Source organism: Oncorhynchus kisutch, linkage group LG19 (genome assembly GCF_002021735.2).
Source record: "Oncorhynchus kisutch isolate 150728-3 linkage group LG19, Okis_V2, whole genome shotgun sequence".
Taxonomy (NCBI): Eukaryota; Metazoa; Chordata; class Actinopteri; order Salmoniformes; family Salmonidae; genus Oncorhynchus; species Oncorhynchus kisutch.
In genome coordinates this window covers 20,236,297-20,251,562 of record NC_034192.2, presented here as the reverse complement: position 1 = coordinate 20,251,562, position 15,266 = coordinate 20,236,297, and the positions used below count along the sequence as shown (strand labels likewise).

Genomic DNA, 15,266 nt, shown 5'->3' with positions numbered 1-15,266 from the left:
TGACTAAATACTTTTTTGCCCCACTGTAACTCTCAGCTGTATTCTGGATGTAAATCTGAGCCAGATGCTGGATGTAAATCTGAGCCAGAAACTGGATATAATTCTCAGCTGTATTTTGGATGTAACTCTCAGCCAGATGCTGGATATAACTCAGCAGGATGCTGGATGTAACTCTCAGCCAGATGCTGGATGTAAGTATGTGAATGATGCTGGATGTTAATGTAACTCTGAGCTGGATGTAACTCTGAGCCGGATGCTGAATATTGTAACTCTGACTTGGATGCTATTCTGGATGGAACATCCAGCTAAGTGTTACAGCTCCTACTGGATGTCAGGGCAGAGTGGGACGTATAATAATTTTTGTCGCCCACAACCATTTTACATTTCCACGTAGAGCCAACTGGCTCCTTCAGTTCGGGAAAATTTGATTTGATCTATAAACATTGAATTTGGAAAAGCAAAAAGTGGGATGATTGATAACCAATGACCGTCGCGATCTGTGGTAGTTTCCACGTACATTTCCTCTCCATTTGTCATTTCAGTCGGGTTGTTTATTCCACGAGCCTCGAAACAGGATCATTCCGTCGACATTCTCCTGCGTGGTGCGCAGTAAGTCAATGATTTATTTTTCTGTAGTTTTTAAAAACATTATTATCACGATCATCAATACAAGTCATAGCACTACGCTTTACGAAACCATTGTCTTATGTTGCCTGTTTGTATTTATTATAGCCGCACAGGACTCTTTTGTAGTCTTAAAGTTTGATACAGCCTATGCATTTGTGAACGTCAAATGCGCTCATGAATTGGTTGCATATGATAAAGACACAGTCGCCACACTTTTGTCAGAATTGGGAGCTAGCCTACTTTCATTTCGTGTAATAGACTCGTCTACTCTTTCTATATGCTGACGATTTAAAACTTAGGCCTACTCTGTGCCGTTTTTGATCATTTAAATTAGCCTAATGATATACCCATTTTGATTATTGAATAGCATACTAGATAATGCTCGATGATTTTAGCTCAACTGTTTAACCCCACCATTATACATTCCCCATGGTCTTAGTTCACCCCATCATAACCCAAATATTATGGCTTAGAAAAAAATAAAAACGAACTACCCACTGGGCTAACACTGGCTGAATCAACGTTGTTTCCATGTCATTTCAATTCAATTACGTTGAACCAACGTGGAATTGAAGTTGATTTGATGTCTGTGCCCAGAGGGTAGTTTCAAAATATGGTTAAAACTTTCATGTTTACCTAATGGACTGCTAGTCCTTGCATTCATAGCCATCTATGCATTTGAGATCGGTTACATGTTTTCAGCTCTATCCCTCAGCTTTATGGCAAATCAAGTGGCGAGGCTGCTCTTTTTTGTTTTTCGAGTTAAGGAGCCGGCCTTAAATTGAAGTTTCCAGCAGGAGGTCACTAGTCAGGCATGCCACTTTGTGACCGTGATGATATAATAGCTTTGGCTACTACACATAGACTAATGCATAGCCTACTTGGCCTTCTAATTTGCATGGTTGTCTTGCGTTGTACTTTTGCGTTAGTGGCACCTTGCAAAGCGGTAACACTTTTCTTAAAACTATTCTTTATCATTTGTTATAAGCAGTATGAGCCAATTATTATAAGGTTCATGATATGTAAAGTATCTATGTATCAAGACACAGGATTATAACCACATCATAATGCATAATACCTGCAGTAAAGTGTTACCATCTTGTAGACCCTAAGATTATTTTTATTTATCTCAGTGTATAGACAATGGCAACTGCTCTAAGTGGCCATAACCCAGGTGGACGCGGACCAAACCAACGCAAAGGTCGGATTTTAGGCATTATTGATGCCATTCAGGATGCAGTCGGACCCCCAAAACAGGCTGCTGCTGACCGCCGAACAGTTGAAAAAACGTGGAAACTTATGGACAAAGTGGTACGTTTGTTTCAATTCGATTGCATAATTTATGCTTCGAATGAGCTTATACCTGCAGTAGACTGACTTTTCCTCCCTATTTGATCGAATGCTTTCCAGTTTCAATAACGTAAACCTAAATTGCCTTTCCCCCTATGTGTGCAGGCAAATTAGGAGTTGTTTAATCATTCGGTTTTAAGCATTGGTCAAAATACAATGTTGTTATTTTAGTTAAGATTTAATATATTGGGATGAACATGAGTCAAAGGGAAATTGCAATTGTAGCTCAGTTAGGCAGAATGCAACAAACAGAATTAACATGTCTGAACTATCCTCCTAATAACTCATGGTATTGCAAACTTCTCTCTGCAGGTTCGTCTCTGTCAGAACCCTAGACTACAGCTGAAAAACAGCCCCCCATACATCTTGGATATCTTACCTGACACGTACCAGCATCTGCGGCTAATTCAGTGCAAATATGAGGAGAGCCAGAGACTGACTCAGCTCAGCGAGAATGATTACTTTAAGGTCTACATTGAAAGCCTAATGAAGAAATCGAAAAGGGCTATCCGGCTTTTCAAAGAAGGCAAGGAGAGGATGTATGAGGAGCAGTCCCAGGACAGGTAAGGAAAAGAAGGTCTACGTGTGTTTTGAGTATAAGTTTACCTTGCCTCTGTTTGGTGAATATCCTATGTTACTGTTGCTATTGGTGTTGTTTCCATCACTTGAGGCAGGCGCACATGGTGTAAATACAGAGCATTCAGAATGTATTTACACACATGGACTTTTTCCACATTTTGTTGTGTTACAAGGTGGGATTAGAATGGATTTAATTGTCATTTTTTTTGTCAACGATCTACACAATACTCTAATATCAAAGTCTAAGAAATTCTAACATTTATAAAAATAAAAATAAAACACAAATATGCAGTATCTTGATTAGATAAGTTGTCAACCCCCTGAGTCAATACATGTTAGAATCACCTTTGGCAGCGATTACAGCTGTGAGTCTTTCTGGGTAAATCTCTTAAGAGCTTTGCATACCTGGATTGTACAATATTTGCACATTATTAATTCAAAAATTATTCAAGTTCTGTCTGGTTGGTTGTTGATCATTGCTAGACAGCCATTTTCAAGTCTTGCTGATTTGACTCAAAACTGTAACGAGGCCACTCAGGAACATTCAATTAGGTTTCGGTAAGAAATTCCAGTTTATATTTGGCCTATTTGGTTTTAAGTTATTGTCCTGCTGAGAGGTACATTTGCCTCCCAGTGTCTATTGGAAAGCAGACTGAGTCAGGTTTTCCTCTAGGATTTCCCTGTGCTTAGCTCTATTCCATTTATTTTTATCATAAAAAAAACTCCCTTGTCCTTGTCGATGACAAGCATACCCATAACATGATACAGCCACCACCATGCTTGAAAATATGAAGAGTGGTACTCAGTGATGTGTTGTGTTGGATTTGCTCCATTCATAACGCTTTGTATTCAGGACATAAAGTTAATTTCTTTGCCACTTTTTTTTGCAGTTTTACTTTAGTGCCTTGTTGCAAACAGGATGCATGTTTTGGAATATTTTTTATTCTGTACAGGCTTCCTTCTTTTCACTCTGTCTGTCAATTTGGTTAGTATTGTGGAGTAGCTCCAATGTTGTTGACCCATCCTCAGTTTTCTCCTATCACAGCCATTAAACATTAACCTAATGGTGAAATCCCTGAGAGGTTTCCTTCCTCTACAGCAACTGAGTTAGGGAGGATGCCTGTATAATTGTAGTGACTAGGTGTATTGATACACCATCCAAAGTGTAATTAATGACTTTACTATGCTCAAAGGGATATTCAGTGTTGGCTTATTTGATTTTTTACCAATCTACCAATACAGTAGGTGCCCTTCTTTTCGATATCCAGCATCTGGCTACAACAATATGTAGAAAAAGTCAAGGGGTGTGAATACTTTCTGTAGGCACATTATATGTATGCAGTGTGATTAACACTAGCAGAGCTCGTGCACGTGTTTATATCGTGTGCGCATGCCTCAGATGATAGAAAGAAACCAGTAAGTGCCAGCGTTTTGAAATGTTGGTTTAATGATACTTTCCTGTGGATATTTTGTCTTAAATGTAGAGTAAGTTCTATGGACAGTGACAGGGAATATAGGCCTAAATTGGGAAAGGAAATACTGGTTTGAGCCAGTGGTCCACCACGTATGAGCAGTGTCAGCCACATGAATTGTTCTTATGGTATGTGCTATGCAAAAACAGCTCATTTGTGCATCGCACTGGGCACACATGGGTTTAATCAACGTTGTTTCCACGTAATTTCAATGCAATTATGTTGAATCTATGTGGAATAGACGTTGAATTGACATCTGTGTCAAGTGAGATGTTACCTCCCATAAATACTAAATTATTTAACTGGACTTCACTCCATGATCTGCAGTTACTAGTGAAATAATTGACAATTGTGTGGTGTAGGGGTTGACCGAACACACAGGGACACACAGGGACCATAAATAGGCAGGATGATAACTGCACAAATGCTATTGAGACAGGTTTCAGTAAAAAAGGCTTTAAATTAAAAACATAGAAATACACTACATGCTCAAAAGTGTGTGGACACCCGCTCGTCAAACTAATTCCAAAATCATGGACATTAATATGGAGTTGGTACCCCTTTGCTGCTACAACAGCCTCTTATGGGAAGACTTTCCTGTCTTAGGTCTCTCTTTATGTAGTGTTGTGTTGTCTCTCTTGTCGTGATATATAGATTTATTTTTAAATCCCAGCCCCCGTCCCCACTGGAGGCCTTTTTGCCTTTTGGTAGGCCGTCATTGTCAATAAGAATTTGTTCTTAACTGACTTGCCTAGTTAAATAAAGGTTAAATAAATAATGGGCACTGATGTTGGGTGATTTGGCCTGGCTCGCAGTCAGCGTTCAAATTCATCTCAAAGGTATTCGATGGGGTTGAGGTCAGCGCTCTGTGCAGGCCAGTTCTTCCACACCGATCTCGACAAACCATTTCTGTATGGACCTCGCTTTGTGCATGGGGGCATTGTCATGCTGAAACAGGAAAGGGCTTCCCCAAACTGTTGCCACAAAGTTGGAAACACAGCATATAGAATTTCATTGAATGCTGTAGCATTAAGATTTCCCTTCACTGGAACTAAGGGGTCTAGCCCGAACCATGAAAAACAGCCTCAGACCATTATTCCTCCTCCACAAACTTTACGCCAAACACAGATTAATCCGTCGGACTGCCTGATGAAGTGTGACTCATCACTCCAGCCGACGCTTGGCATTGCGCATGGTGATCTTAGGCTTGTGTGCAGTTGCTCAGCCCTTGAAACAGTTATTGTGCTGACATTGCTTCCAGAGGCAGTTTGGAACTCAGTAGTGAGTGTTGCAACCAAGGACAGACGATTTTTACGCGCTACGTGCTTCAGCACTCGGCGGTCCGGTTCTGTGAGCTTGTGTGGCCTACCACTTCGTGGCTGAGCCGTTGTTGCTCCTAGATGTTTCCACTTCACAATAACAGCACTTACAGTTGACCGGGGCAGCTCCAGCAGGGCAGAAATTTGATGAACTGACTTGTTGGAAAGGTGGCATCCTATGACGGTGCCACGTTGAAAGTCACTAAGCTTTTCAGTACAGGCCATTCCACCACCATTGCTTGTCTATGGAGATCGCATGGCTGTGTACTCGATTTTATACACCTGTCAGCAACGGGTGTGGCTGAAATTGCCGAATCCACTAATTTGAAGGGGTGTCCACATACTTCTGTATATATAGTGTACATGATTAAACTTCCCTTAAAAGGCCTAGCTCTGTCTGGGTATAAAATGACTTAATCATCAACACTTGACTCAAACACTAAAGTTAATTGAGCTGTGGAGAGCCTTCAGCAGGCCATGCTAGTGTTCTGGTGCCAAGCTCTCAGTGTTGCACAGGCACTGCCAACTTAGCCCATAACTAGGTCAGGTGACCTGTAGCACAAAGGATTATGGGAGCTGTAGCTGGTGGCCATCTTTGGTCAGACCCCCCCCTTGTGACACCACAATTGAAAATACTGAGAAAACAAGTGGCTTTTACTATGCACTTCAACCAGTCTTTACATCAAATAGACTTGTATCAATACAATTTCTTGCGGAAGAATACAAACTGTGTGATTGTATTGATCATATCGACCCTGATAGTCGTTACATTTTTTTGGGGGAAAACCAGGAGCAATTATTTTGTATCGGGGTCAGTGTGCTGGTAACTGTCCCATATGGCGCTCAAACCAGTGATCCTATGTTTCGCAACACACGTGACCTCCCTCCTTGACAACGTTCCAACTGGTTGAGCCACGCAAATTCTGCTTTGCAATTGTAACACCAGTGTTCCATTCCACTGGGCGGCAAATCTGTATGCAGACAAAACAGGCCTTTCGCAATATTTCAAATACAATCGCGGGAAAACTAAGGTTGGAAAGCAAATGGCTCCTGATGAGAGGTAAGACTCTAATCAGTGTGCTGTAGGCGATCAAAATATTTGATCAACTTCCAAATATTGTTTTACAAAGTAAAACAGGAGAGAGAGAGAGGCTTTTGTTTCGAGTGCATCGGCCATCACCAGCGAGTGAGCTGTGCATCACTGGAAAGCTTTTTTAAGACAATCATTTCCTCCTCATATTGTAGCCTACAATGTGTCTCCACACACCTAGGCCTGGGCTATTGATGGATTCAAGGCCACGTCGTTTTCATTGATCTCAGTTTCTTAGTGTCAAAGTTGTCTGTCATTTCGATGTGGGATATTGAATAAGATTCTGCGAAGGTCTCCAGTCGTGTAATATGACATAGAATTGCATGAAATGTGTTTAAAAAAAGATGTTCCCCGTGGTGTGCAACTTCTGGAAGTGCCACTATTCTATTGCTCTTTGGCACTACGCAAGTTTAATTACATGTATGCAATGTTTTATTATAAAGGCGATTTTTATCATACATTCCGGTACCTCAGAGCTCCCCAGGTCACCCCCTCTCACGCTCACCTTTTGTTCCGGCACCTACCGATTTACAAATTAAGCACTGGCTGGGTGTTTTTTTTTAAACGGTAACATCAACAAGCACTATTGCACACCTGTTCAGACCCATTTAGAAGTGCAACAGTAAGAGTAATATTATTTTGTTTTCTGGGGGGGTTCAACCAAGGTGCGCTTTGAAGAAATAGGTTTTCAGACATTTTTGGATGCTACTGTTCAAACCTGCAGCTTTCAAACATACAGCAGCCCTGAGTCTGCCTAGTGAGTGCATCATCTTGATCGCTAGGTGCTCCGTTACAGGGACATGAAGTCGGGTCTAGTATATTTTTAACCTCAGCAAACAAGATCCAATCGTGAAACAGGAAGCACCTGGCTGGCTGGGTAGAGAAAACTCCCAGCTAGCACATATCGTTCTGAGAACCATATGTTTCTTAGAGCTTGGTGATTGTCGGCTGTCTCATCATTGTTGGTTGTGGGTAATCTATGGTTCTATTTAAAGTTAAATTGTTCTGAGAACGTTAAGAAACAACATTCTGTGGGAATTTCAGTACTTCCACAGAACATTCCACACATGTTCTAAAGTGGTTTTAGTTTTATGTCATATTGTACTACATTCTGGGAATGTTCACAAAAATGGTGTGACTTAAGCAATGTTCTCAGAATGTTCAGAGGTTGTATGATTCTTGTTGGCAATATTCTGGGAATGTAAAAAATATATATATTCCACACAATTCACTTTAAAACATTTCTCAGAACATGAAGAAAACTTAATAAAAAATCACAAGAAAACTTTAATGATGTTCAAAAATGTTTAAGGATGTTATTTAAAAACATATACATTCCATTCTCAGCGTCAACAAAACTGTTCCCCTCATGTAATTTAATTCCTTTGTAAGGATCCCCATTCGGCAGCAGCTTCTCATCAAATCAAATTTCATTTTTCACATGTGCCGAATACAACAGGTGTAGACTTTACCGGGAAATGCTTATAAGAGCCCATTCCCAACAATGCAAACTTAAAAAGTATAAAAAATTTACCAAAAAGGAAGTCGTAACAAAATAACAATAACAAGATTTTATACAAGGACTACCAGTACCAAGTCAGTGTGCAGAGGTGCGAGGTAGTTGAGGTAATTGGTACAGTACCAGTCAAAAGTTTGTACACCTACTCATTAAAGGTTTTTCTTTATTTTTACTATTTTCTACATTGTAGAATAATAGTGAAGACATCAAAACTGTGAAATAAGTGTTATAATATATATATAATTATAATATATAATAAAGAATCAAAAAAATATATTTTAGATTCTTCAAAGTAGCCACCCTTTGCCTTGACAGCTTTGCACACTCTTGGCATTCTCTCAACCAGCTTCACCTGGAATGCCTTTCCAACAGTCTTGAAGGAGTTCCCACATATGCTGAGCACTTGTTGGCTGCTTTTCTTTCACTCTGCGGTCCAACTCATCCCAACCATCTTACTGGGGTTGAAATTGGGTGATTGTGGAGGCCAGGTCATCTGATGCAGCACTCCATCACTCTCCTTCTTGGTCAAATAGCCCTTACACAGCCTAGAGGTGTGTTGGGTCATTGTCCTGTTGAGAAACAAATGATAGTCCCACTAGGCGCAGACCAGATGGGATGGCGTATCGCTGCAGAATGCTGTGGTAGCCATACTGGTTAAGTGTGCCTTGAATTCTAAATGAATCACAGTGTCACCAGCAAAGCACCCCCACTCATCTGTTCACCTACTTTGCGTCTCACAAACACACAGCGGATGGAACCAAAAATCATCAAATCAAATCAAATGTATTTATATAACCCTTCGTACATCAGCTGATATCTCAAAGTGCTGTACAAGAAACCCAGCCTAAAACCCCAAACAGCAAGCAATGCAGGTGTAGAAGCACGGTGGCTAGGAAAAACTCCCTAGAAAGGCCAAAACCTAGGAAGAAACCTAGAGAGGAACCAGGCTATGGGGGTGGCCAGTCCTCTTCTGGCTGTGCCGGGTGGAGATTATAACAGAACATGGCCAAGATGTTCAAATGTTCATAAATGACCAGCATGGTCAAATAGTAATAAGGCAGAACAGTTGAAACTGGAGCAGCAGCACGGCCAGTTGGACTGGGGACAGCAAGGAGTCATGATGTCAGGTAGTCCTGAGGCATGGTCCTAGGGCTCAGGTCCTCCGAGAGAGAGAAAGAAAGAGAGAAAGAGAGAATTAGAGAGAGCACACTTAAATTCACACAGGACACCGAATAGGACAGGAGAAGTACTCCAGATATAACAAACTGACCCTAGCCCCCGACACATAAACTACTGCAGCCTAAATACTGGAGGCTGAGACAGGTAGGGGTCAGGAGACACTGTGGCCCCATCCGAGGACACCCCCGGACAGGGCCAAACAGGAAGGATATAACCCCACCCACTTTGCCAAAGCACAGCCCCCACACCACTAGAGGGATATCTTCAACCACCAACCTACCATCCTGAGACAAGGCCGAGTATAGACCACAAAGATCTCCGCCACGGCACAACCCAAGGGGGGGTGCCAACCCAGACAGGAAGATCACATCAGTGACTCAACCCACTCAAGTGACGCACCGCTCCTAGGGACGGTATAAAAGAGCCCCAGTAATCCAGTGACTCAGCCCCTGTAATAGGGTTAGAGGCAGAGAATCCCAGTGGAAAGAGGGGAACCGGCAAGGCAGAGACAGCAAGGGCGGTCCGTTGCTCCAGAGCCTTTCCGTTCACTCAATCAGACTACACTCAATCATATGACCCACTGAAGAGATTGGACTCCTCAGTCCAAAGGACATATTTCCACCAGTCTAATGTCCATTGCTCGTGTTTCTTGGCCCAAGCACGTCTCTTCTTCTCATTGGTAGTGGTTTCTTTAGTAGTGGTTTCTTTTCAGCAATTTGGCAATGAAGGCGTGATTCACCCTGTCTCCTCTGAACAGTTGATGTTGAGATGTGTCTGTTACTTGAACTCTGTGAAGCATTTGTTTGGGCTGCAATTTCTGAGCCTGGTAACTTATCCTGAAGAACAAGGAACACACCAGGCAGGTCCAAGATACTGTTGTGAAGAAGTTTAAAGCCGGATTTGGATACAAAAAGATTTCCCAAGCTTTAAACATCCCAAGGAGCACTGTGCAAGCGATAATATTGAAATGGAAGGAGTATCAGACCACTGCAAATCTACCAAGACCTGGCCGTCCCTCTAAACTTTAAGCTCATACAAGGAGAAGACTGATCAGAGATGCAGCCAAGAGGCCCATGATCACTCTGGATGAACTGCAGAGATCTACAGCTGAGGTGGGAGACTCTGTCCATAGGACAACAATCAGTCGTATATTGCACAAATCTGGCCTTTATGGAAGAGTGGCAAGAAGAAAGCCATTTCTTAAAGATATCCATAAAAAGTGTTGTTTAAAGTTTGCCACAAGCCACCTGGGAGACACACCAAACATGTGGAAGAAGGAGCTCTGGTCAGTTGAAACCAAAATGGAACTTTTTGGCAACAATGCAAAACGTTATGTTTGGCGTAAAAGCAACACAGCTCATCACCCTGAACACACCATCCCCACTGTCAAACATGGTGGTGGCAGCATCATGGTTTGGGCCTGCTTTTCTTCAGCAGGGACAGGGAAGATGGTTAAAATTGATGGGAAGATGGATGGAGCCAAATACAGGACCATTCTGGAAGAAAACCTGATGGAGTCTGCAAAAGACCTGAGACTGGGACGGAGATTTGTCTTCCAACAAGACAATGATCCAAAACATAAAGCAAAATCTACAATGGAATGGTTAAAAAATAAACATATCCAGGCGTTAGAATGGCCAAGTCAAAGTCCAGACCTGAATCCAATCGAGAATCTGTGGAAAGAACTGAAAACTTCTGTTCACAAATGCTCTCCATCCAACCTCACTGAGCTCGATCTGTTTTGCATGGAGGAATGGGAAAACATTTCAGTCTCTCGATGTGCAAAACTGATAGAGACATACCCCAAGCGACTTACAGCTGTAATCGCAGCAAAAGGTGGTGCTACAAAGTATTAACTTAAGGGGGCTGAATAATTTTGCACGCCCAATTTTTCAGTTTTTGATTTGTTAAAAAAGTTTGAAATATCCAATAAATGTCGTTCCACTTCATGATTGTGTCCCACTTGTTGTTGATTCTTCAAAAAAATACAGTTTTATATATTTATGATTGAAGCCTGAAATGTGGCAAAAGGTTCGCAAAGTTCAAGGGGGCCGAATACTTTCGCAAGGCACTGTATATTTAGATTTGTTTAACACTTTTTTGGTTACTACATTATTCCATGTGTGTGTTATTTCATAGTTGTGATGTCTTCACTATAATTCTACAATGTAGAAAATAGTACAAATAAAGAAAAACCCTTGAATGAGTAGGTGTGTCCAAAATTTGACTGGTACTGTACATGTAGGTAGGGGTAAAATTGACTTGGCAATCATGATAGATAATAAAGAGTAGCAGAAGCTTATGTCAATATGCCTATGTGTGCATGTTCTGTGTGTGGGTTTGTGTGTTGGAGTGTCAGTGTAGCATGTGTGGGTAGAGTCCAGTGAGTGTGCATAGAGCCGGTGCTAGAGAGTCAGTGCAAATAGTCAGGGTAGCCACTTGATTAACTGTTCAGGAGTCTTATGGCTTGGGGGAAGAAGCTGTTCAGTAGCCTTTACATGATTCTCCGGTACTGCTTGCCGTGCGGTAGCAGAGAGAACAGTCTATGACTTGGGTGGCTGGAGTCTTTGACAATATTTAGGGCTTTCCTCTGACACCGCCTGGTATAGTCCTGGATGGCAGGGAGCTCAGCCCCAGTGATGTACTGGGCCGTACACACTGCCCTCTGTAGTGCCTTACGGTCGGATGCTAAGCAGTTGCCATTCAAGCGGTGATGCAGCGGTCAAGATGCTCTCAATGGTGCAGCTGTATAACTTTCTGAGGTTCTGAGGGCTAGGCTTGGGCGAAATAATGTTTATACCCTATACCGGTGTATTTCGAAATACCGACGATATGATTTTCAATACCACAGGCTGTGGGGGTGCGTGCTATGCCACTGCTTCTAACTATATATTAAATATAACTATAAGAAGTCTAAGATAAATACATTATATCCAGCCCAGGGCTCCAGCTATGCATTTGGTTTGCTAACTTGCTAGATTAGTGTCTAGATGTCAAAATCAAGCTTCTTGTTTACAGGAGAGACCTTCAGTCCTCTCCTGGATCAAGATCCCTGTTGCTTAAACACTTTTGTCCATAAAAGAAAATGGTGAACCTTGTGTGTACATTTGGTAATACCGTATACCTGGTATGGTACAGAAACAGAATGACAATCTGGATACCGCCCAAACCTACTGAGAGTCCATGCCAAGTCTTTTCAGCCTCCTGTCGTTCCCTCTTCCTGACTATGTTGGTATGTTTAGAACATGATACATCCTTAGTGATGTGGACACTAATGACCTTAAAGCTCTCGACCCACTCCACTACAGCCCCTTCGATGTAAATGGGGGCGTGTTTAGTGCTGTTACGGTGACTGTATTTCCTCCACACCGGTGGTCACGGGTCATGATGGCAGTCAAATTCCATGTGACCGTTTAGTCACGGTAATTAGTCTTCTCCAAGCTCTGATGCTGCTGATGGTCATTAGTAGACTGCCAAACTTGCTAACTGCCTTGTACTCAGCACTCTATTGTCCCTTTAATCACTCTGACATCAATGCAAATGTAATCAAAAATCTAATCAAACACTTCATGAAAGCCCATGAATTCATGTTGCGCAACATTTCTATAGGCTATACAATTGTGTTAGGAAACAGAGTGATGGCCTCTTAAAAAGAGGAGGATCCTATCAGCTTTCTATAGGCTAGGCCTACTATATTTATTTCTCAACTTTCCTAATATTAAGCACATTGCTGCTTCTCTTTAAAACAGGAGTATAGCCTACCTGGCTGGCATGAAAATTAACCACGGGAACAGCGTCCTCCTTTCGCTATGGATTACACATCTTTTTTTCCCTCTGCCCCTGATTCGAGATACGTGCATGATAATGGTCCATTCAAAATCAAAACAAACTTCACACACATATTAATTAGTATGTGTAAAGACAAGATTCAATCAAGAATAGTGTAATTGGTGACAATATTAGCCTATCACTTGTGAAGGCAAACAGCGCATGCTTTTTCAAATCATAGTTTTCACACTAGCCCATAGGCCTATATGTTTTGATAAGGTTTGTATCAAGTGGCCAAATAACTTCTTAAAATAGAGCCCATTAATCCGGTTTAGAACGGGTGTAGAGTCTAGTCTGGCATACATACGCAGCGCGTGAGTTTCAAGTTTGGGCAAGATAATTTTCACCATAACAATGCCCCTTTTATAATAAAAGCATTACATGCATAATCACATTTGTGTTCATGGTGTTTTCCTGCTAATAGAACATTTTCTCTTATTGCTGTGTGGACATTGCTGCGCCTATTAGTTTATCAACATTTTAAGCTAAACGTTCCCATCTGTTGCGTCAGGCTCATTGCTTAAAATCGTTTTTTTTTATGCTAGTGGTTGTATTAATTCGGGATCTATCGGATCCCACAACTGTCCTGGACTATGTTCAGAATGTTAATTGTGTTCAGCCTGCGCAAAAAGCAAAGCAGAGCTCATGCCTTTCATGCAACTTTCAGATCATCATTAGAGTCGCATCATGCAGCCTTGCAATGTATTAAAAATCAGAAAATATAGCCCAGTGTTTGCTGAACAACTAAAGTTACATGAATAACTCTACATTAAGCATATAGGAGCATATAGCTCAATATACATATATAAAATAATGCCATGGAATTCTAAGCAAATCTGACATAGCCACATCAGGGCCTAGTATAAGGACAACTGTTCTTCTGAATTAGACTACATTTTCTTCGTATCATGTTTCTTTAGACCTGTCTAAAATAAATAATGGATTTATTGTGATGGTGTAGGCTATATTACATGGATTTATTAGAGTGCGACAGGCCATTTGTGACCTTCAGCATGTGACCTTCAGCATCAATCCAAAAATCACTTACTGATGTTAAACTGAGTTAAATGCAAATAAATGCAAGTTTATGCTGTACTCTAGGTCTTGCAAATAAATTAATTGAAAATCCTACAATGTGATTTTCTGGATTTCTTTTCTCATTTTGTCTGTCATAGTTGAAGTGTACCTATGATGAAAATTACAGGCCTCTCTCATATTTTTAAGTGGGAGAACCTTCACAATTGGTGGCTGACTAAATACTTTTTTGCCCCACTGTATCTACATATCGACAATACATAATTTATAATATCACCATACATAAGTGTGTGTAGAGTGCTTGTGCTAGCATGTGTGTGCCTGTGTGCTTGTCTCTTCACAGTCCGCGTTGTTCCATAAGGTGTAGTTTTATGTTTTTTTTAAATCTGATTTTACTGCTTGCAGGAGTTACTTGATGTGGAATAGACTTCAATATCAGGAAATATTTAGTCACGGCTCTGTGTAGTACTGTGCATTTCCATAGTCTGTTCTGGACTTGGTGACTGTGAAGAGACCCCTTGTGGTATGTTTTGTGGGGTATGCATGGGTGTCTGAGCTGTGTGCCAATTTGAATGGACAGCTCGATGCTTTCAACATGTCAATGTCTCTCACAAAGATAGGTAGTGATGCAGTCAATATCTCTTCTACTTTGAGCCAGAGAGATTGACATGCATGTTATTGATGTTACCTCTCTGTGCACATTTAAGGGCCAGCTGTGCTGCTCTGTTCTAGGACAACTGTAATTTGCCAATGTCCCTATTTGTGGCACTTAACCATATGATTGGGCAGTAGTCCAGGTGCGACAAAACTAGTGCCTGCAGGACTGTTTTGTTGACAGAAATATTGAGAAAGCAGAGCCGCGCTTTATTGTGGTTTGGTGAATAATTTGTCCCTAATATCAGGGCAAATGTTTTTCGTTTTTTAAATAATTAGGACTAGCTTATTACTTGCCACCCATTCTAAAACTGACTGCAGCTCTTTGTTAAGTGTTGCAGTGATTTCACTTGCTGTGGTAGCTGACATGTATAATGTTGAGTCACCAGCATACAGGGACACACAGTCTTTACAATAATTTTCCAAACCAGCAGAGATGTCACAAATAATGATAAAATAAATCACTTACCTTTGAAGATCTTTCTCTGTTTGCAATCCCAAGGGTCCCAGCTACACAACAAATGGTCGTTTTGTTCAATAAAGTCCTTTATATCCCGAAAAGTCAGTTTAGTTGGCGCTTTTGATTCAGTAATCCACCCTTTCCACTAGTTCAA

General features: G+C 41.3%; 1 protein-coding gene across 3 annotated transcripts in view; it reads left to right on the top strand.

The window, feature by feature from the left end:
- The first annotated feature begins 272 nt into the window (after positions 1–272).
- Positions 273–15,266, top strand: part of cblb (Cbl proto-oncogene B, E3 ubiquitin protein ligase) — a 141,131-nt gene continuing 126,137 nt past the window's right edge. The window contains exons 1-3 of one of the 3 annotated variants that reach the window (XM_031798321.1): positions 273–609; positions 1,761–1,938; positions 2,290–2,540. In XM_031798321.1, coding sequence (XP_031654181.1) covers positions 1,771–1,938; positions 2,290–2,540 — 419 coding nt within the window. In that variant the 5' untranslated portion in view covers positions 273–609; positions 1,761–1,770. The remainder of the gene's footprint in view (positions 610–1,760; positions 1,939–2,289; positions 2,541–15,266) is intronic. The other 2 variants (XR_004204288.1, XM_031798322.1) reach the window with 2 other exon arrangements.